Source organism: Trachurus trachurus (genome assembly GCF_905171665.1).
Source record: "Trachurus trachurus genome assembly, chromosome: 16".
NCBI lineage: Eukaryota > Metazoa > Chordata > Actinopteri > Carangiformes > Carangidae > Trachurus > Trachurus trachurus.
The window spans coordinates 26,529,643-26,553,712 of NC_139902.1; the positions used below are offsets into that span (position 1 = coordinate 26,529,643).

A 24,070-nucleotide genomic window follows, 5' to 3' on the forward strand; every position below is an offset into this window, starting at 1 on the left:
CTTTTTCTTATTTTTTTTTAATTCCACTTACATGAAATTACACATTTCCCCCCAAATAACAGTTAGGCTTGGGTGTTTAGTATGAAAATTACAAAGACATGAACAAAGCTAGCGAGCCAGACAAAAACCTTCCTCACATCTCCACAAACTACGTCTTACCAACATGCAGTTTAGGCAAGTATTGAAAGAAAAGAGGAGAGTAAAAGACGAAAACATAAAAATCTTAAATTTTGAAAAAGCAGCAACTAGATTAGCATGTGGGATTTTTTTTTCTTCTTTTTTTTTCTTTTTTCTTACTGCTGTGCTCATTACAAAACAGCAACAATAACAAGCTTGTGTGCTCTTTTGTTCTTCAAAATTTTCTATACCTCATAAGTGATACATAGAAATACAAAAGCAGGTCACCCGAAAACAGAACAAAATAATAGAGTAGAAAGTTGAGCGACTGACAGTAAACGGAATGTAACCTTTGTGATCCAACAAAAACCTCGCCTTCCCTTTCCAGCCTCCCCTCAGCTCCCTACACCGCCCTCCTCTGCTGTCACTCCTCTGGTCTAGTACAGGTTAACTGCGGCTGTCTGCTCAGGTGTTGAGAAGCCAATTCCTGATTCTGTGATGGGACAGATTTTGTCATCAAAAACAAAAACAAAAAAAAAACCCGGTGCTGGTCCAGAATAAGACCATTATTATGAATAGAATACACGTACAGTATAACCTGTTGTCCGACTGTAAAAACTCAACCTGCTGCATGTGTCATGAGTTGAGAACTTGCCCTCTCACCCACCACCTTAGAAATACAACACCCCTATTGCTCCCACACAAGGAAAAAAAAAAAAAGTCAGCAGACAGGCAACAAACCCGAAATATACTTTACCCTTCCACATGGACCCTCCCACCGAACAATTTAAAACATACCCTCACTCCCCTGGCCCCTTTTCCCCCACTAGTTACTACAAAAGAGGAAACCGTAAACCGATAGAGGAGAGAGATGAGTGTTGAGACACCTAAATAGAAAAAAGATGGAGAGAGTTGGATGACAATGCTGATAGTGAGGTGGTCTCAGTGTTGATGATCATGATGAAGACAAGCTGGGACGATGGCAGGCAGACAGGGGTGCCTATGGGGGTCTGGCTCAATCTCTGGGCTCCTCTATATCCTCGCCCTCCACCTGGTTATCAGAGGTCCACAGCTGGAGAAAGGAAAAGAGGGTAAGAAGAGGGCAACATCCGTTAATAGACATTCTCTTTTCATTTGAAAGGAGAATCAGGTTATTATCATCGTATAAATAACTGCGTTGAAATGAAACTTACTGTCAAGTTGTCTCTCAGTAGCTGCATGATTAGTGTACTGTCTTTGTATGAGTCTTCACTCAGTGTGTCGAGCTCTGCGATGGCATCATCAAAAGCCTGCGGGAATTCAAAACATGCATTTTTAAACGGCAATAAGACAAGATATTAATACATTGGCGTTATTTAGATATGAAATGTTGCACTATGAACTTACGGATTTGGCCAGTTGGCAGGCCTGCTCAGGTGAGTTGAGGATCTCATAGAAGAAAACTGAGAAATTGAGGGCAAGACCAAGACGGATTGGGTGTGTGGGCTGCATGTCTTCTTTGCTGATATCAAAGGCTTGCTGGTAGGCACCCTCTGAGTCTTTAATGATGGCTGAGGGGAAACAAAGAGGACGAGACAGTGAAAATCATACATTATACCATGCATATAATGTTGTAAAGAAGAGAAAGGAATAAAAAGATTCAAGTTTATATCGTCTACCTATCAAAAACCAATACAATCATTAGTGAGTCCTGCAATGAATCCCACTTTAAATGTTGTGTTGAATATGAAAAAGAAAAAGATGAAGACAGTTTACAAAAGCATCTAATGATTTTTCCAACACACCACAGCAGGACAAGAATAAATGATGACTAATACTGAACATGGGCCACACCTCACTGTGGCATTGCTGCTGCTGCTGTACCGGCGGAGGTAGCTTGTTGTCAGATTAACCACACAACTGTTAAATAAACATCCATATGAAACAAGATCGGGTGTAACTCGCTTACAGTGGCTAAGAGTTGGATTATGTTGTGGGAAACTGATCTCCATAGTGACAAAGGATCAAAAGGTCAATTAAAAGGCTCAGAGGACACAATAGTGGACTTACAGGTTATATTTGCTGGATGTGTGTTGAATACCACCTCAACAAGCTTAATGAAAAAACATTAATGAAGGATGTTTCAACAGGATCTTAAGCTGCTGTGGTTTTAAGATCTCATTTATTTCAGTCTAAAAAGCTAAACTGACTGACAAGGTGTGGAAAATGTCAAAAAAAAAGAAAGAATAATGAGTCCATTTTCATGAGGTCCTCTAATCTTTCACTGATTCCTTCCCTAGTGAGAGTGGAGATTCAAGTTATCACCTGTGAAATCTGTGCTACGTAGGCAAGTAAAAGACAATAGCGTGCAGGTTTGAGGGCGTGCATGAAACTCTCACTCACTTACACACACCCACACACACACACACACGTAGCCAAAGGGGTGTGTAGTGAAAGTGGATCAAAAAAAAGAGGAGTTCTTGTGAAATGGTGAAGAGCTTTAGTGTTAAGCCTAATTCAGGTCTGATTAAAAGAAGCAGCTGATGATTAATAAAAAAAATGAAAAAACACTTTTTCTTTCTTGCAGAGTCTGATAAAATCACTACCACTCCTAAAATGCTTCTCATAGGTTACATAAAACCAAGCATGAAATATTAAATACAACAGTATATATACAGTTGTTCTTGGTCTCTTTCTTCTCCCACCCCCCATCCAGTCTCATCTCTCCAGCTGGTTAAGACAGATGGCTACCCACTCTGAATCTGATTCTGTTCAAAAGGTATCTTCCTGTTAAAAGGAAGTTTCCGTTCTCCATTTTCTGCAAGTGCTTCTCATGAATCTAACTGTCAGGTTTGTCATTACAGAACTGCAGAGGTCTCGGCCTGGCTAGTAGCAAAAAGGCAAAAACTGCTGCGTACCAGTCGAGTCAATAGATCCAATCAAACCACTACAACTAATCTGACTTTGCACAAGGTAGGGCTGCCTAATGAACATACACATAAAATTAAAAATGGATTTGGACATTCATTGTTGGTTAAACTGACAGGAAGATCTTTGCTCAAAGTTCACCTTTTACATTGCTACAGGCACTTTGCTATTACATAAACTGACAGACCAGTTAACAATTAACAGTCAACGGCGACATAATGAAAATGTGACTATTCAAGTACATTCATCCTTCATGTGTTACTGCCAGAGGCGTATATACTGCGTAATCATTGAGAAGCCAGTGACATAAAGCTTATCCTAATACTTAAGTGTTCATTTAATAGGATCGTGTTTAATACGTCTTATTTGGCTGCGCTAGGAGTTGCAGATATCAGTTTTTACACTCCAGCTGTCAGGCCAGAGAAATGTACAGACACACACACACACAGGATATAAAGATGGACTAAACATAGAGCTTACTTGTCTTCTCTTCCCCTGTAGCCACCTCAGCCAAGTAGCGGTAGTAATCTCCTTTCATTTTCAAATAGAAGACTTTGCTCTCTGCTGCAGTGGCTTTGGGAATCAGATACTTGTCCAAGAGAGTCTGTAGGAGAAAAAGAAAATAGACCATTAGGAGAGAGAGAACATACTTTCTAAGATATTCAATCTAATGTGTCATCTGTAATGTTTACAACTAATGCTAGCAGGCAGACCTTGAAATTAGCAAAAACAATCCAACAAGGAGGATAAAAGAATTGCTCAGATGCTTATTTTGCACCTAAACACATAAGAGCAGTGGTAAATGTTTCCAACGGATTCAAATAAACATCATAGCCAACATTTCAAAGCATTGTTTCCCCATCAGGCCCAAATGAGGGTAGAGACGAGCTGACTACGTCCAATCGCCTCAGGGCTTGAGCCTCAGACTTAGCCTGAGCACCATCACAGATGCTTCAGAGAGCACTGAAGGGGGGGTGGATATGTGTGGATGGATGGTGGGCGAAACATGAAAGTACAGGGGGGGGAGGAGGAGGAGAAAGGAACAGGCTGGACAGAAGAGAGGAGTGTGAAAAAGGGTGGAGGAGAGGGAGGATGGCAGTACGGGTGAAAGATGGTGGGGGTGGAAAAAAGAGAGCAGAGAGCCAGGCTGCTGAACTCCTGATGAGCTTTTGCTGAGGAAGTAGGTCACTCAGAGCCCAGCTTGGCTCTTTACATCACAGGCATGCACTGCTTGATAGCCTCTCCCTGTTGCTAATCTGAATACTAGCTGGCAGGGAAGTTATGGTGCTAAGCAGCCGGACTGTACCATAGCACACTAACTGTAAAGAGGGACATATTAAACAAGAGGATTAAACATCGTCTTTAAAGAAAAAATCTGAATTAGTGCTTAATTTTCAGTGCAGATTTCATCACTTCATCAGCCATGAAAAATATAACTGTCCTACAGCTTTAAAAGAAAGCAAAGACATTAAATTGGTTATTAAGAAACCCAGCCCACACCTGCCTTTACATTTATAGAGCCTGTTCATTCCTAAAACTACGGATTGGTGTATGAATTTAAGTTTTAGATTGTTTCGGTTAAAAAAAGAAAGAAAATAATTGAATACAGGATCACAGTACAGATCCATAATGTGGTTACTTATAATATAGATAAAGAGCTACAAACACCTCTATACGTTCCTATTCATCACATGGCAATGTACATTGTCCCTGGTTTTATGGAATAAACATGGCTGATGCAAGAGCCTACATTTATAGGACACTCTTCAACTAATGTGAGGGTTCAGGAAAGCCCGTTGGGATCTCAGTGCAGAACTGGGCCACTTGCAAGGGCATAGCTACAAATCAAAGTAATACTGTGGCAGGGACGTCAGTAAATTAAACTTTTTATTATTAACATTTTATTCTATCTTTCCTCTCCATATCTTTTTTTGCATTCAAGGATTAGGGAGAGAGAGAGGTTCACAGAAAGGGTACACAAAGATGTAAAAGCCTGAGCTCTGAGGAACAGACAACAGAGTTGTGTTTATTGCTCCGAGGCACACCCTGCAAATCCAATTTATGTTAGTCAAAGTGACCCTCATGGGTGTGTGTGTGTGTGTGAATGTTGCAAAATGCGTGCCCCATGCTGCTTGTGCATACCATCTTATGTGCACAAGCAGCATGGGGCAACAACCCCAACACACCAATGTTAGCATTAGCTCACACAATGACTTGTGGGATTTTTTTTTTCACTTGTGATGACGCAGACATGAAACTATTCACAGGTATGTGCCGCCATCATCATCCCCACTTGATTTATCATCATGTCTTTCCATCTCTGGCTCTGACACCTGCTTTTGAGAGTTGATCATTCAAAAACAGGAATTTAAAAAAAGGTCTTCAGATGTGGTGGGGGTATAACACCTTCTACAAACTAATTTGCTTCAAGTATACCGCAGCTGTAATCCTGTCTTACACCCGCTTTCTCTGCCCTCTCTCTCTCTCTCTCTCTCTCTCTCTCTCTTTTGGTCCCCATAAGGCCATCCAGCTGAAGTGGAGATCAGTGAGCCAGAATGCTGGTGCTCAGCTGCTGTCATTATAGGATTAGGTCCCTGTGAGTCATCGGGCAGATAATACACAGGCTGAGAGAAGAACAGGGTATATAGGAGGTCCTACAGATGGTTACAGTACTTAAGCTACAAAAACTAATGCACCAGTAAAACAAAACAAAACAAAATCTGTGGAAAATAGGTACTAGTGTTTGGGCAACTGGAGCTGTGCCAAGAAAGCCTTGAAATCTGACGTATCTATCTAACATATGTCAAATTAACTGTGTAAAGTCCAATCTCCTCCAAGCTTGTTATTCCAACCAACAGGGCCACACTTATTCAGCACTGTAGCCCAGGTTTGTTGATTATAGATCATTATTCACCATTTGAAGGTAGCTGCAGTGGAAACTGATAGGTAAAGTGAGAATCGTCTCTGATGGTTAAACTTCAATTAGACATGAGAAAAGGTGCTAATAGTATGGTAAAAACATGACAAATGTAGAAGTAATATAACATTGTTAGCTGCTTCACTTTAATTATAAAACAAGTTATTTGGTCATGTGTGGACAGAGGCGTTCAATCCTATAATTTACAGGACTGCACTGCACTCTAATGTTATGTAGACTGTGAGGGTAAAAAATGCTTCTAGGTTGACATATTGTCAAATTACCCCATCCGCAAACTGCCACAGCAAAGATCCCCACTCAAAACCCAGTCTGTGTAATAGTTGTCCATCTTAACATAGCAGTTATTTTATTTTCCTGCATACAGACATACATTAAATCTACATTATTGCAACTACTGCCAAGGCAAACTAAGAGTCAATGGATGATAATGGTATATTACTACAACTGACTGCTAAATAAAGCAGAACAGTAAAGTGAACACCAACAAACAGACTCAAGGAATAGCCAGGCGATCTTTTTAAAGCCACCAAGAACATCCAATATGACTATCCTTTTAACTTTTCAAGGCTCTTTCCTCCATTTGTCCACACTGTGTGCTGCATAACAGGCCTTCTGTTGTCAAACCGCTGCCAAATTATCGAAAAAGATCGCACCCATGATATGAAAATAAACAAGCTATTATTTATAAGTGCTTTTTCAGGGCGGTGCTGTCACATGAATTATTAAGTGTAAAAAAAAATGTTTAATACAGGTTCCTGATAGCTTGATAGATACAGGAACAAGCAAAGAGTTTGGTGTGTCCAGACTTTTCACTGGTGCTGCTGTGCACATACAGACATATTCAGGCGGTGTGACAGTTAAAAATATGCAAGCATATCATCTTTTTTTTTTTTTTGTCTTAAAAAAGGGGCCCCATGCTGGAAATCCAGCATAATGCCAGAGAAAGAGACGCCACAGGTGTCAAATCATTTATGTTTCAGTATCGAGGTCATAGTTCCTGGTGGGGTTGTAGTGAGCGCCATTACATGGATGCGTGTAATGAGAAAGTCAGGCCTACATGACAGGCTTCATACATTTTTACCTCCCTTTCTTAAAGGAGATGAGTTACTCAGTCTATGAAATGATGAATCAAGTTAGCAAGAATACACTGTAAAAACTTATGTACTCTCATCCCACTTTTAACATTTTTATTCCATTGCTGTGGCACATGTGCAGAAGAATCCCACAGAAAAAGCTACAAATCATCACTAATGACATAATTAAAGCTGGAAAGTTAAGCTGGAGCCAAGCACAGAAATGAAGCCGTCTAGGTGTGGCACTACAGGGTCTACTGCGTCTGGTTGACAGAAATGGCACATCTAACAACATGAACTGCTGACAAGAGGTATGACTGGAGTTCAACTCCTTAGTCATCCATTGTTTCTTGACATTACCTAAATGTCAACGGAAGATTTACTGCACTAAGTACTTTGCCTGTGGTAAATTCTCTGAATGGCTTTTTGCTTTTGCCTCTCATCAGTTAGACATGCCCAAAAAAACGGTGATCACACTGATTAGATTCAATTTGCGTACGAGGAAAACTGTTCATTTCCCACTGCAGAACTGTGCTGATGGACAACGTCAGTTCAGTCAGTGATCATCAAAACAATCACCAATGGATCATGCCTATTTAAAAGTCAAGACATTGCATAGCCAATAATGTAGAAACATATTTGTAGTACTGAACTAATATTAATCAGCAAACACTCTGACTAGCTGACTGTAATCCAACACTGCTTATTGTGTGTAGAGACATGCTTTATTTGGGATGACAATTTTGTTTTGACAAAACCCTGCTACTTGTCATCACTAAGGTTACACATGGAAGAGATAGAGAGATAAGTATAGAGAGAGTGAGAGAGTGAGAGAGAGAGTGAAAAACAGGACACACTTCCTTTTTTGGTCAAATCCCCCCCAAGGAGAAAGACTGACAGTGCACGTGTCACCTTCCTAAGAGAGCTGAACAGAAAACCCTTTTCTTCCTTGAGATCATACTTTTTGCTTGCCTTGACAAAGCTAGATAGATATTTTACGTTACCAACCACTATGTCTAAATAAATAAGAAAAGAAAAAAAATAAGACACTCCTCTAACAGGTAAAGCCAGTAATGTTGTCTTATGAAATGTTAGCAATCTCACCAGCACATCTTGGCAGATATCTTTCAGCTCTTTCTCAATCTTTTCCCGGTACTCTTTGGCCATGGTCTGCTTCCTCTCGCTGCCCTCGGCCTTCTGCTCGATGCTGGACACCACGCGCCACGAGGAGCGCCGGGCACCCACCACATTCTTGTAGGCGACCGAGAGCAGGTTACGCTCCTCGTTCGAGAGCTGATCGCTGTCCTCGGTGACAGCCTTCATTGCGGCGGCCATGTCATCATAGCGCTCAGCCTGCTCGGCCAGCTTGGCCTTCTGCACCAGTTCTTTCTGGGGTGCCTCGCTCATGACTGCTCGCTGGAGGAAGAACAGCAGAGAGGAGAGGACAACAGCTGAGGTCAATTACACGAGCATCAAGGGTACTTTTTTTTGGACAGTACCTATTTAGAGAAGTACCAATTACTAAATGTGTAGAGGGAAAACATGTGAAAATAATGAGTCAAATGAATGTCTCAACTATGAGGAAAAGAGAAATCATCTTTGCTGTCTCTAATCAGTATGCATGAATAGATGTGGGTCTGTTCTCAGTGCAGAGGTTACCACACTACACCAAGCAAATTGGTTTATCTGACTGCAGCCCAGAGTGTACCAATCACATGTTTAAGCTAAAGAAACTAGAAAATATTGTCTGAATTGCATCTTTATTCGCAGAGATGTTGTTTCATTCAAATGAATTGCCTGCAAGGCCTTAAAGTACTGTGATTTGTGGAAGAAAAAAAAAAAGGATATGCTGCTATCTGGCTACGCTACAGGCTAAATGATATGAAAAAATATGATAGTAAAATGATTTTTTTTATAGATATTGAGATAGGATTTACAATTTCAGTGTGATTTTTCCCCCATTTCATTTGGTGGGGAAAAAATGTATATATAGAAACGACAGTGTGGTTTTTGCTGGGTGGATCTACACCAAATAACCATGTTACCTAATATCATGAAAATTTGTATGCCGATACATGTCTGTAACACCACACACGATGAATCATTTATGCTGTAATTCTTTCTGTGACACATTTCACCTCAACAAGAAGTCCCAGCCCATGTACGCTGGTACATTACTTTTTAGCACTTATACCAATACACAGGAATTATCATTAAATCAATAACCTACATCCGTTTGACCCATCTCAAATAGCCAGCAGGCTTTCACAGAATCAATCACATTTTTTCCATGCAGTCCATGCACTGTGACATGTTCTAAATCTGACCTGAAATAGATAAAGATGGCTATTTCTGACACAGATCACACCCTATATCACGTTAAGTGAGAATAAATTAATTAAAAAACACTGTCACAAATCATAAAATAGCAAACATTTACAGAAACAGTTTGGTTGCCTTGAAAAGTAACAAGTATTACCTCACGTGTCATTCAATTGTATCTATTAATAGAAATACAGGATAAATAGCTACCATTGATTTAAATTTTCCATTACATATTAAAAAAACAGGACAGAAAAATATTTATCAATCTGTAGGAACTGTAACATCTCAACACCGAGAAGCATGAACATGATGTAACATGACTGGTGTCAGGGCGGGGGACATCAGTAACTTGCAATGCAAACAAGAAGTTAACACGTACTTACTTACTAGTACCTATTATGTTGGGCGTGATTTCTACCCGCCAAAATAATTTAAGATATATTATTAAAATGGTACAACATAAACTGATCTTGCCTCCAGGGCAGAGCGACTCTCCCCCCTCCCCTCCCTCTCTCTGTCTCCCGTAAAAACGCTCACACCACACCCATCCCTCTCTACCTGTGACTCGCCCAACAAGCGGAAAAGTGCGGAGTAAAAAAAAAAAAAAAAAAAAAAAATTACGTCTACACTTTGGCTCGCTGTGACGAATCCCGATGCGTTTAGCTTAGCTTAGCCAACACGGACCAGGAAATAAATTATCGGCTTCATTATATTATATTTCAAGGCCAAAAAAAGCTCACTCAGACGACAAACACGATGTGTTAATGTGTGAAAATCAACCGACGGCGGCTTCTAGTTTAGGCCCCTCGTGACCCCATTTCCATTTCCAGTACGACGGGCGGAGACTATTTCCTGAAGCCGAAGCGTTCCCAACCCTGTTATAAAAAAAACGGGCTAGACCGATTTACGTTAGACCGATTTACATACTATACCACTACCGTCATGCTAACAATGTGCAACCACACGCAGATCTTTATTAAACATTTGTGTTTCTCTTCTTAACCCCCGAAACATGATGAGCTTAGCTGGTTAGCGCGACGCGAAGCCTAAAAAAAGACCAGAAAAAAAAGAGGTGTGCATCTCGGCTGATAGCTGATGCTGTTAAGACTCATTTGCCTCCTTTGATGGTTTGCGAATGCATTTTTTTTTGTGTATATGCTGTTAACACTAAATTAAATCTGAAATCACGTTTCCTAGACCAACCGGATATATTTATATATATCTAAAAGCTATTGCAACCGTTGATGCAAGACAATACGTTACCCGTCATCCGTCACCTTCACTCATTTACATTAGATGACATGCACATTTAGGAAGTTACAATAACCCAACTCGAAAGATTTTTACGTTTCTCGCCGATGATAGAGAATATTGAGGCAACAACCTTGGACCTGACACGCCTTCCCCGTCTTGTGTCCCATTTTGAGACCAGACATTAGACATATCCCAAACTGTAGCTAAGCTAGTAGTCATTGTTCGCTGGTCGGTCTGATAACTGTCGCCGCTACCTGTAGCCCCGCAGTCATTTCAGGGGGAAAAACCGCGCGTACATTTCCCAATATATTCAACGGGTTAGTTAGAAAACACGATAATGACTACTTTAAATGCAAAAGTACAATTTAAAAAACTGTAAGTCTTATCATTACCTGAGTAGTGGCAGATAGCAGTGATGTCGGCGTACCAAGCTACAGCTGATTCTCGCAGCGAGTGAATGCAGTCCACGGGGTTTCCCTCCAATCACACCAGTCCAAGGCACGGCCCGGAGGGAGCAGGGGTTGGCGGTGACGTCAAACGTTACCTAGGCAACCACGCGAATGGCTTTCTGGGAGTTGTAGTGTCCCGCTTTATACCGTCTGCAACCTAATCTATTATAATATAATATACATCCATGCTGTAACCAAAGGAGGATAAGCACCGATCAAGGTGTTTTTTAAAGTGGATACTCTATTGATTACTGATACGATGATCTTAAAAGTGTTTTTTATTCTCTTACCAGAGCCTATTCAAGTAATATACAGGATTGTGGTCAGTTTGAACATCTAATTTTTTATCTATCAAATAGCCTAAATATCTTTAATTAGGCCCATGCTTTTTTTTTAATCAACTGTAGGCCTATTATATACATGTATCTTTAAATGTTGTGGGTTTTGGCAAAAAAAAATTAAACTTTGGTTTGTTGGACTAGCCTATATATATAATAAATGAGAGAAAATGCCAAAGCGATTCGACTATCCCCAGTTTCCCCTACTTGCAGTGGATGCTGTGGGCATCATAAACTAGAACACAGGACACAGAACTACACCATCTCTTGCCTAATAGAAATTACTATTTCTGCATTCTGGTTGGTTTCCAAGGGGAGAGAGTGAAGCTATTTTTGCCTCGTCACATTTTCCCCAGGGTCGAGATTTTGAGCTTGTAACCTATTTAAGGGCAGATGAGAGAGTACTGGCTGTAGAAAAGTGGCAGTGGCAGTCAAAAAAAGAGAGAGTGAGAGAGAGTGAAGTCTCTTCTCATTGTGTGAGGTGTGGTCCGGAAAGGTTGCAGATTTCACATAAAAAGAAACATGTATAACCAGTTTGTATACATTTTTTACATGAACACACACGCACACTCCAAATCCAAATTACCACCGAATTTCAACTGATACTCCATGTGTGACCATTTTCAGTGGTGACACATGGGTCTGCAGGAGTCACCCAGTTTCTGTATTTTGCAACAATCAAATCACTGAAAGACCTTGTGTTTTTGACTCTTGACTCACATTAGAGACTAGAAGTTTTATTTTTAACCATTATCATCATTTCGTGCAAAACAGACACTTAATGTGGACAAAGGAAACCACCTTGAGATGTGTCATCCTTCTAACATGGAAACTAACCTTCAAACAAACAAACAAAAACAGATAAAGTGATCAGTAGGGCCTATAAGATAACACTGAAAACGTGTTTGTCCCTTTTCAACTGCTCTGCATTTTGCATATCTTAACATACCTGGTAACCTGCAGGGAATGTTTTATAACCTCAGTTCTGTTACATTAATAAATCAAATGTAAAAAAAATAAAAAGTAAATGTAAAAAAAATAAAAAATAATGACAACATTTGCAAATTAATGTTATACTCTTTTTTATATACAGTCTATAGTTAGAATTCATGTATTTGTAGCATGTGAGTTTAATGCTGTATAAAACAATGGTAAACATTATGTAGGCCTATGCAAACCCACCAGAGTAACAGGTATTACCGTCGTCCATTTTGAAGATGAAGTAACCTTCACCTGGGGCGGAGATGAATCGCTCTGCAGGAGACCCTTCAAACCACGCCCACGCATACCACGCAGGCCACGCCCACTATGATTTGCATCGTGCATTGCCGTGGGCGAGGGAGAGTCCAAACCCCTAATGCTTACCATATATGGAAGTTCAACTTCCTTCATGCGCTGAATGGATATACCTGGATATGAAGCTACTGTAACGTGACCACGTCTCCTCTGATTGGACTATCCTACAGGGGATTCAGGTGTAAAGGTCAAAACTCGTCCTCAGTATTATTTCAGTCTTTCAAACACTCCCTCTCTTTTTTCTCTTTATATGCAAATCTTGAAACTGTTCTAACTTAAATGTCTGTGGCTGACTGCTCTCAGTTGTCACATCTGAGTTTCATTCAATCACTTGTTTTTCTGGCTCCAAACCAAATTGCCCCTGGGGGACAGGGGACACTAAAGCTTAACCTTACCTGACCTTAGCTTTAAAAACTGGATCTGTAGTTTCGGGCTTTAAGTGTTTAATTATTTCTGTAATGCAGGCACTATATACAAATAGGTATACCCAGGAGTTTAATATTAGAAATAATCCTAAATATAATTTATATCTCATTATAACATGTGTGCTTTTCAATGAATTAAACTGCCTAAACCAAAAATTAGTTTTGATGGGTGTTCATTTCACCGCCCGTTACTCCAGATCTGGGATTGGACGAGACAGGCAAACATAACTAACCACTATTGGAGGGAATATAAAGTGCACACACTCTCTAAGGAGATTTCTAGATTCAATAGGTGTGATATTTTCTTTTAAATATTATCCACCCTAATTACGTTGTATGGGATTACAAGCCTCTTGCAACACACTCTAATGCCAACCAACCAGATGTGGGCATCAGTAGATGATCAAGGATGTGACTAATGAGGAACCAATGTTCTTGGTGTTTGTCTGTTCTTGTAACATCTTGTAACGGTGATTCATTATTACATTCATGCAACATATCTAATTCCTATTTAATTAGTTTTAAACTCAACTAAGTGGATGAGCAACTATCCTCAAGGAACAACATGTCGTGATTATGAAACTCAGATTAAGATTTTAAATTTATGGGGTTAAGATCATTTAATGAAACATCCATGATTATTATAATGATCAACTTTCACCTCAATGGCACAGCAGCTTGTGTTCAATGTAATTTCATAGAGCATTATGATGGTATAACATTAAACATTGCACTTTTTACTGTTTAAGATCAGTTTCAAGTAAGTATGGACCTGTACAGTTGTATGTTTTAGTGAAAAAACAAGAAAAACACACCCACACAGCTTATTGATGGTTAATATAAAAGTTAAACCTTTATTAAAAGGCTATACATTACATTGTGTGGACAAAGTTATGATTATTACAAAAGTAAAAACATGGCTGGTTTTCTGTCCAGACTTTAGCACAGTGATAACATGTCAGTGGTTAACGACCAATAGGTCTAAATGTATTGAAAATAGTTTATTTCTATAAATTAAATCTCTGTTAGCATGCTATGAAAAGAAACCAATATAAAAATACGACTCAAAGCTAACTTACAGTGTAATGTAGCTCAGACTTTTAATGCAGGTTTCAGAGCCTAAATACTTTTTTTGCACCGTAATAACAGGGATAACACTAAAGAGCACAAGACTGCACTTGGGATCGTCTCCACAGATGCCGACTGTCGGACAGGTTATACTGCGAAATACAACAGTGATGAGCAAAATTATGATCAAAAACTTCAGTGCTGCACATAAATATGCCACATAACTATTACAGTGACAAACTGGGGGGTATAGAAGCCCATTAGTGTTATCATTTACAACACCCAGTGCAAACTTTTATCTCCACTGTACTTCACTCAGGATAATGAAATGATTTAAGCAGTCAGCACACACTGCTCTGTGAAAAGAGGAGCTGAGGACATTGTGTCATGGAAGGGTTTGCTTGGAAAAAGACTTGCAGTGACCTCTGTGGTTAACTTATACAACTCTGCTGCTGCTTATGGGAAAACTACACGATGGACATGAACTACATACATTTCATGGAAATCTGAGGGAGGGGCAAAGGAAATGTACAATTTCAGTACCCGTGTTGCACAATGTGTTTAATATATTCTAGTTTGTATAGACAAAAACTACAGAGTTGTCTTGAATTTCTTTTCTTTTTTTATGATCTAGGGAAGGTAAAACAAAATCAGTGCATTGAGTGTCTTTCCAAAAATACAATGAAATCTGAAGTCTTTCTGAATAAACTATTATTATGAACCCAACTCTTATGCACAACCAGTTACCGGTAGTTTGAATCAGAAATCCTTCATGGGCTTTCACATTAGACTGGATTAGATTGCAGATGACTTCCAATTATCATCCAAGTATTGAAACTTCATTCCGCTGAGCTGCTGCCAATTCGTATAATTTCCTTTTCAACTCAAAGCTGATTCTGGAAGAGTGGGAGCCCTGAGATGTTGTAATGGTGGAAGAGCCCATCGACAAGCTGGTATTGTAAACATAACATTTTTAAATGATCAGATAACAATATTGCATACAATATAAGATGAACATATACATTTGTTTGGCACAAGCTAAAAGAGGATACTGGCTGATGTGTGTCTACCTTTAGTAGTCATCCTGGATTTAATTTCTCTAATCCAATCTGGACACATGATAATGAGCATGCAGCTAAATACCGTCCCTGCATTAATTACTCAAGTCAGCGGCATGAAGAATAATTGAATTTATATTGGAGATATTTTATCTAAAACAGTAAAATGTAGAAGCCTGTCCTGAATCAGCCCAGAGTGTCTTACTGAAATACAGATAAACCTGTTATGCCTCCACATCGGCCAACTCCGGGGGCATTGGGGACTTTGGATGTTTGCTTTCAAAGTGCTGCTTAAAGGTCTTCGGATCAGGCATTTGTGTCTGAGAAAATATGGAGAAGACAAACAGAGGGAATTAGAAAATATACATTTAAACGGGCAATTCATAAAAAGGAGAGGCACATTAGGTGCATTAGTTTTTTAAAGGGGTATAAGGCATTAATACACTTACAAAATCATGACATCAACAGCAGTGTAAAGGCCTATATTCTTCAAAACAAGATCAAAACTGTCCATCATGTGAAAAGTGGCAGGGTGTTAATAATCTGTCAGCAGCTACCTTCTGTGGCGGTTAGGAATCACTAGGACAGAGATTACTCAACGGACTCAAGGAAATAAAATACTGCAAATACAGGGAACACAGATAGTCATCTTTCATGGTCGAGGTGAGACACTAACGCCTGAGTTGGTTTATCCCTCCCAGCCATTGTTTACAACTTCACGATTCCCAGAGCAGAGATGATCAGGGAAGTTTAGCTGCAAACACAGACAGTGGTGAAAGTAATAATATGAGGAATGCATAGAAAATGGCTCATGGAGCACGTGTAGTTTTGCAAATTTTCATACCTGCAAGGTGTATGTGGACAAACGCTGAAGAGCTCATGGCCTTCAGACAGTTACAAAATTTGGACAAGGGTTCCTTGTCAGGCTTTTTTTTTTTAAAACGGCTTTGCATAAGAGCATGTGATTTGATTACAGATGGCAAAGACATAGGTGTGGATCAGCTATCCACAATGTCTTATAGTCAATGTCAGTTTCAAAGATTTCAATTAATCTTTAACTCTTAATCATAAAACCAGGAAAAGCGAAGCTGCAACAGCACTCTGTTATGTAAGCTCGGTTGACAGAGTGCCAGCTTTCTAGAAACACATTCACAACTCAAAAAAGTATGAGAGTCCTGAAAAGCATCCATTAACTGCAGCTTCTATCTTGAGATACATAAAAACACACCAGCTAAACTGGTAAATTAGTGGAGCTAGTGAAAGTAATTGTCTAGTGAGTACACATCAATATTGCCTTACCACCGCAAATTTGCCTTACCAAGCTCCACCTTAAATGATGCCAAAATGTTTAAGAAAATGTTAATTTTATGATAATTCTGTTTTATGCCCAGGCACATACCCGACACACAGCGCACGTGTATACTAAAGCAGCCATTGCTGCTGCCTTCTGGTCATGGCCTTTGCTCTTCTTGATGTCTGCCTGCTTTTTGGCATTCTTCTGCTGGGACTGGAACTTCTGGTGCCCACGGGCCATATCTGACGCTAGACCTGAAGAAATTATACAGGAGTTTGATAAGCAAAACACCACGATGAAGGCGATGAGCCATAAACTGAGAAAAGAGAATCACACTCTTAGTTTGCAAAGAATGACTTCCAAGAAAAATGTAAAAGCACCAAGGGACTGAACTTTTTGGCAATACAAAGCAGTTTCACTATCTGAGGCAAGGGTCGATCAGCGCCTTTATTTTGAAATTTCACTGTGTGAGTGATGAGTATCTGCTGCAATTTCATATTTCTTTTGTAGAGACATGTGTGTAGTGAAGTTGTTGAACTCAAAATAGGATTTAGAGTCATACTTTTAAACCCTGCTTTAACATAAACAGTTAAAAACTTAATGTTCTTTCAACTTTCTTTCATAAATTTAATTGGTTAAGTAGTAAAGCTTTGTAAACCAGAATGTGGTACTATGACTATATACTAAACGGGAGGTTTATTTTTAAAAAGTTGATCGTTTCTCATTCAAATGTTACCTTTTATGATGAAATGATTGTTTAATCAGCAGATCAGATATCATAACATCCAACTGAATAAAAGTTGTATTGTTGCAGACTTTAAATCAGCAAACATTGACTAAATATAATGTTGTATCGTGAGGGAACCTCTCCTTTCTTGTAGCTTTTGTTGTTTTTGTATAGTTCAACAGTTTGTCACATTGGCAAATTGCCATAATCTATAGTCATAGCAGTAGGTTCATTGCCTTTAATTATCGGAGCATGTTGTTTTGAGATCCATGAGGCAGAGATGGGAGCTGCTCAGTGAACACAATGGAGGTGAACAGTACAGGTCCTCTGTCCCTCATCAAACTCATCAAATACACAATCCAACAACTCCAAAACACTCTGGTGGACAAGTTGTGACCTGCACATTCACCACACTACGAAATAATAATGTAACATTACGAGACCGAGTTGTTTTCAAGGTAAATGCAGCCTGAACGTGCAGGTGACAACTTGTCCATGAGAGCATTTTGGAGTTGTTGGATTGTGTATTTGATGAGTTTGATGAGGCCAGGGATATCATAAAATCCAACTGAATAAAAGTTGTATTGTTGCAGACTTTTACCGTTCACCTCCATTGTGTTCACTGAGCATCTCACAACAGCTTGCACCGATAATGATGAACCTACTGCTATGACTATAGGGATTATGGTGATAGGAGAATTTGCCAAAATGTTAAACTATCCCTTTAACTTAATGAGCAGCGTTCAGCACTGACAGTAGTGTCTTCTTACAACCATGAACACCGCGGGTAATGTGAGGTCAGTGTCCGCCATGCATCGCTCTCATGCGGACACCAAACACCATCATCTGAGCCTGCTGGTCAACCTGTTAGCACCGTTAGCTAACTTAGTGGCCAAGGAGGGTTAACTTTGCTTTAAGTGCCACCGTTGAAAAGGGGCAAGTGTGACAGACGAGTCACATATAAACTGCATATTTTGATATATTTAACGTTGTAACAAAAAAAAGGATCATAACACGTTCTTCTACTTATTATGAGCGACTTTCTTACTGTTGTTAGCCGGTAGCTATCGTTGACGCTAGGCTAAAGTTAGTTAGCTGGGAAAGTATGAAGGGAGACAATATAGGAAACAGCCATTCTCACAATTGATGGATATAGAGAGTCGTAATTCATGTTTATATGCCTTACCAGTGAAAAAATAAATGTATTACAGGACAGAGCAACCAAAATGAAACTCCTGAAACACTCCGTTAACTCCTATGGACCTTCCGGTTGCCTCCAGTGAGTTTTTTTTGATTCTTCTTCTTCCTCCTCTGTGTCACTACTATCTACACCGAGCACCGCCACCTACTGTTCAGAGCGAGTAGCAGGCATTAGGTCATCCACTGATCGGCCTAATAAAACAATCGCAGCCTATCTCCTCCTAATCCTGCAATGTATTATACATTATACAACATGTCACCCTCTCTGGTTTCCCTGCTGGGGATCCTGTGCTCAATAGCTTTACACTCAATTGCCTGCTTTGTCTCCTCCATTGAATCACATGACACGTGTTAGTTAGTAGTTTTATTGACACAAATAGCCTACTACCGGTAATTAAAAATCATGATATTTGGGTCCAAACAATATACAAAGAAACCCATAAGCACACACACACACAACAAAAAATAGAAAAATAGGCCTACACTTATTATAGCTACCCTTCTCCTATCTGGTTTTCCAGCATTGTAGGACAAGCTTGTAACATAAAAATCTTTTTTATCAGTGTTGATGAAGAGAGAGCTGCAGCTCTGTGGAGTCATGTCCTTTTTTTTGCATGGATGTCTTTTGTGTGAGGGCACAAGAGCAAATGTTTATCTAATTATATATGACATGTATTGAAAACCTTAATCATGTTATGATTTCCTACTCTCTGTTTTTACATCTTCCTTTAAACTGCCATTTTATATAATAATGTCTTCCTTTATCGTCTGTAAATTCCCTCTTCCGTGCGTTCATTATTACTGCTATAATTAATGGTCTTGTCTCTCCCCCTACTATAAGCTACTTCGCTGTAGGAGCCCTTTGCAAATTTATCAGCTTGCTCATTACCTTTAATACCTGTATGAGCAGGGACCAAACTAAACTGCACTTCTATGCCCCTCTTTAAATGCATGATGTGACTTTCTATTGTGTGGCTTGATGACAAACCTCTGAGAGCCGCCGCTAAATCTGATCTGTGTAAATGACCGGCCCCATCCACTGAAAGCTGAAAATGATCTCTGCTGAAAGAAAATGCCACTTTGTCAGTCTGTGATACTTTGGTCCTGTTCATTTTCTATTCAATCATCAAACTTATTATAGGCTACTCAGAATTCACCCAATATGCTAATTTCTCCCATGTAACATGTTATTGATGCCAGAGCATTTATTGTATTATGTATTCAATGCTCTGTTTTGAACCCAATTTCTTTGTAAAATTCTATAATATGCAAATTAATATATTTTTTGACAAAAGTTTAGGTCATTCTTATCTGAATCAAGTCATTCTCGCTTTTTTAAATATTCAATTCTTTTCTCTTTTTTTTAACACATTCATTATCATTTTCATAGTAAGGCCTATCAGATCATTCAGTGACATGTGCATGATCCATATTGAATCATCTGCATTTGTTTATGTTGGTACTGTTGTGCATTAGTATCTATTATTTAAGCTGTCAAAATAGTACTTGAGGCAACCCAGTATACTTTTACAACAGCAACATGACGGAAACATGATAGGCGGCCAGTAGTACTGTGGAGCAGCCTCAACATGATCAGTCCAATCACCAACAGTCACCACCAGCCACCATTACAACTCAACACAACTCTGTCCCTCTATGTGGCGCTGCCCCCATGTGGACACACAAGGAAAATGTAAAGAAGTCACCAAAACAGTGGGAGCATCTTTGGGTTGGATCCATGTGTTTCTAACATCACATAGGAGGAACATGTTTCAGCTTTTTCTGTAGACAAGTTAAATAAAACTATAAATGCTGATTGGAGCAGAATAAGGAGAGTGTAGAGTTTTTCCTATGGAAAGACTAAGTGCCAAATTAAAAGGAAATTATGACACTTTTAAGGATATATGGCGGCCTCTAATGGATTACTTGCCGAAGGATCTAAGTGAAACTATCCAGAGGGGAAACACTGGCTTAGAAAGTACACGACGGAGCTTTATTTCCCTTTAAACTTGTTTTTATTCTTTTCTTTTCATATTCTACTTTATTTGAATTTTGATTATTCACTTTCTCCCCTAGCTCAGACCACTACTTGATGATGTATGCTTAGTTGAGCATTGTTTGCATTGTTGTACATTCATAAAATAAAATAAAATCTGATTATTAAAAAAAAGAATAAGGAGAGTGGAGGAGTCAAGGAGTGTGTTGTTGTGAGACATGAGCTCTATTTCTGTGTCAGCTCACGACGCTGGGTGTAACTGGTATTTTGGCGCCTTAGTGGGAAGAGAGGTGTGGCAGAGGGTGAGGCAGTACTACTAGTGCTTTGCAAGTTTAGACATAAGAATGAATGTCTCTGTATTCTCTGAAGGGACACGACACCCATATAGCTAATAAACCTCTCAGGGATCAAACAAACCTCTCCATTCCTGTTGTGTTTGTTTTTCCACTTCTTTTTGTACGATTTCCAACTTGTTTTCTTCAAATGGCATTAATGCAAAAAGAAAAAAAGAAGCAAAATGTAAAATTACAGTGATCTATATCCCACACAGTGACATGTCCAGGACATTTTGACTGCGGGGGGTTACAGAATTAGTGTGGAGTGGCCATGGCATAGCAAACTCTAATGACTAACAGCCGCAGATGGTCAAAATATGTAAACATGAAATCATCGATTAAAAAGGATGCATTACATCATAACTGAATCCCATTGCAATATTTAAGGCCAGGTTGTTATTTATGGTATTTTTTAAATGTACATCTAGAAAAGGTGCTAGACTGACCACCCACAACAACTACACCTCAAATTACAGCCTATAACAGCAACAACATGCAGCTTACATCCTGTTCTCTTTAACACAGATGTCTATTTTTAAGCGTCTGTGCTGGCAATAGTCAGGGCCATAGGCAGTATGTTTTTGGGTTGCCCGTCCATCTGTTCATATGTCTGTCCTATTCTTGTGAAAGCGATATCTCTGTAACACCCTTTGGGGAATGTATTTAGATTTTGGCACCAACATTCACTTGGACTCAGAAATACTGATCTCGATTTTGGTTGGATTGGATTTTCAGAGGTCGAAAACCAAGGTCACTGTGACCCCCATGTTCTTGGAAATGCAATTAAGACCCAAAGGAAATTTGGGACAAATTCTGGCACAAACATTAAAGGGATAGTTCACCCAAAATTCAAAATTCACTCATTATCTACTCGCCCTCATGTCGACTAAGGGCTGGGACAAGTTTCAGAGTCCTCCGTGCCTTCTCGGAGTTACAGGGGGGGTCCGCGCAGCAGTATTTGTCCATATGGTGGTTGTGAATGGTGCTCACTTTTCTTCGTCCAAAAAGACACACCAAAAAACATCCAAATACCTCCATACTGCTCGTCTGTAATGTCCCTCTTGTATTGAAGCCCCGACATGAGAAATTGTTCTGCCGGTTAGTGAGTGTGCCGGGAAGAGCAGTGAACTGAGACACTGGGAGCTTCCGCTACAAACAAGCTTAAAATATAGACTTATTTTACTTTTTTTGGAACAATTTCTCATGTCGGGGCTTCAATACAAGAGGGACATTAGATGAGGAGTATGGAGGTATTTGGATGTTTTTGGTATGTCTTTTTGGACGAAGAAAAGTGAGCCCCATTCACAACCATTATGGACAAATACTGCTGCGCGGACCCCCCTGTAACTCCGAGAAGGCACGGAGGACTCTGAAAATTCTCCCAGCCCTTAGTCGACATGAGGGTGAGTAGATAATGAGTGAAATTTGAATTTTGGGTGAACTATCCCTTTAACTTTGACTCAAGGTTGAATTGGTTGGAATTTGGCATTCCAAGCAAAAATAACTCAAGGATTCATACACTAATTGATGAAATGACATACTTTTGGGATCTCCCTGGTGGCCTCTGAGAAGGGCATCAGCAGAGGATGGAAAGAAAAGCTGGAAGATGACAGACAGACAGAAGAAGTGCCTCTAAGATAGGCTATGACATGGAGGCTGGTGAGGTATGCCAGACCACTCTGGAGGCAGGGGCCAGAAAACTGCTCTGGAGGCCGATATACAATAAGCGGGACGTGCCCTATGGAGGCTAGAAAATTGATTGGAGATCTGTGGAGACAGCCAGTCCCAGAGGACTGAGCTGGAGGTTGGAGCTGGGAACAGTACAAGAAGACGTCTGGGGTACTGAGCAGGAGTCTGGGGAAGACAAGCCTCATAGCCTGGCTGCATGAACTCTTGGGCTTAAAGGAATAGCTCAACATTTTGGCAAATTGCCCCATTGCCATAATCCCTATAGTTTTAAGAGTAGGTTCGTTACCTTTAATTGTCTGTGCAAGCTATTTTTAGAACGGCGGAGCAGAGCCGCGAGCTGCTCAGAGCTACACTACGGAGGCTAATGGGAATTCTTTGTTTCCCTCATCAAACTCATCAAATACACAATCCATCAACTCCAAAACGCTCTCGTGAACAATTTGTGACCTGCACATTCACCACACTATGAGATAATAACAGAACATTACGAGACGGAGTTGTTTTAGAGGTAAATTCATGAAAACCGCTGATGTGCATTCCCGTCGGGGGCAGTTTTTCGGCAAGCAGTCTCTGCATTTGCCTCAAAAACAACTCCATCTTGTAACGGTCCATTAGAATCTCATAGCGTGGTGAATGTGCAGGTCACAACTTGTCCACAAGAGCGTGTTGGAGTTGTTGGATTGTGTATTTGATGAGTTTGATGAGGCAAACCAAGAAATCCCATTAGCCTCCATAGCGTAGCTCTGAGCAGCTCACAGCTCTGCTCCGCCGTTCTAAAAATAGCTTGCACCTACAATTAAAAATAACGAACCTACTCCTAAGACTACAGGGATCATGGCAATGGGCCAATTTGCCAAATATGATGAACTATCCCTTTAAAAAGACTGAGCTGCCAGTATATTATCACCCCTAACAACAAAAATAACACAGATTCTCATAAAGATAAAAAAAAAAAAAAAAAAACCTGTATGGCCACAACTGTGTGAACAACTTGTTCAGAAACAGCTGCAGTTTGACGTAGCCTACTTTTACCTTCTTCTTTTTTTCTTTCTTTCTTCTTTTTCCCTTAGATGTCTTTGCACATCTTAACTGTTGGATGTAGATAAAAGCGACTGAAGCCGACTCACAGAAAACCGGCCGATGCAGCTTTAACAAGGTGCGCGTTCTCTGCAATCACTTCTTGGCGCATAAAGTGGATTTACACACCGGCATGTGCGCTCCCCTGCCTCATCACTGGAAACGCCTTTCTACCCACTGAATCACCAATGGGGGGTCGGCTGTGCCAGCTGTGGGGAGAAACATCTAACCAATCAGCAGAGACACCTCCGTTTCCTTGTTTCTTCTCCTGCCTCCTCACATTCTCTTAATTTGCCAACTTCGTAAAACAGAATACAAACCTGGCACATGCGAAACCTCCAAAATTTTACCTGACATCAAAGTCAGTCTAATATATTTCAGTAGTAGTCTATACGCGCGGGCACAGATGATTTCATTGGCTGTTTGGACAGAGGAGTTAAACACAGCCCGCCTCCTGCCGGCCTAGTTTTCTCAGTCTCCCACAAAAACTTACCTGCACTAACT

The 24,070-nt window shown here is 40.0% G+C and overlaps 2 protein-coding genes across 2 annotated transcripts; both read right to left on the minus strand.

Annotated features, from left to right (window-relative positions):
- Nucleotides 1–11,119, minus strand: LOC310998871 (14-3-3 protein beta/alpha-B-like). Its single transcript, XM_083989106.1, has 6 exons — nucleotides 11,007–11,119; nucleotides 8,140–8,451; nucleotides 3,505–3,628; nucleotides 1,504–1,667; nucleotides 1,311–1,406; nucleotides 1–1,189 (listed from the first exon to the last, which is right to left on the minus strand). Exons 2-6 carry the CDS (start codon nucleotides 8,440–8,442, stop codon nucleotides 1,133–1,135), a joined length of 744 nt encoding a protein of 247 aa, XP_083845232.1. The 5' UTR covers nucleotides 8,443–8,451; nucleotides 11,007–11,119; the 3' UTR covers nucleotides 1–1,132.
- Nucleotides 11,120–15,177: 4,058 nt separating this feature from the next.
- Nucleotides 15,178–16,799, minus strand: LOC310998668 (zinc finger protein 706). Its single transcript, XM_083988829.1, has 2 exons — nucleotides 16,648–16,799; nucleotides 15,178–15,568 (listed from the first exon to the last, which is right to left on the minus strand). The coding sequence occupies exons 1-2, from the start codon at nucleotides 16,780–16,782 to the stop codon at nucleotides 15,473–15,475; spliced, it is 231 nt and encodes a 76-aa protein (XP_083844955.1). The 5' UTR covers nucleotides 16,783–16,799; the 3' UTR covers nucleotides 15,178–15,472.
- Nucleotides 16,800–24,070: the final 7,271 nt, after the last annotated feature.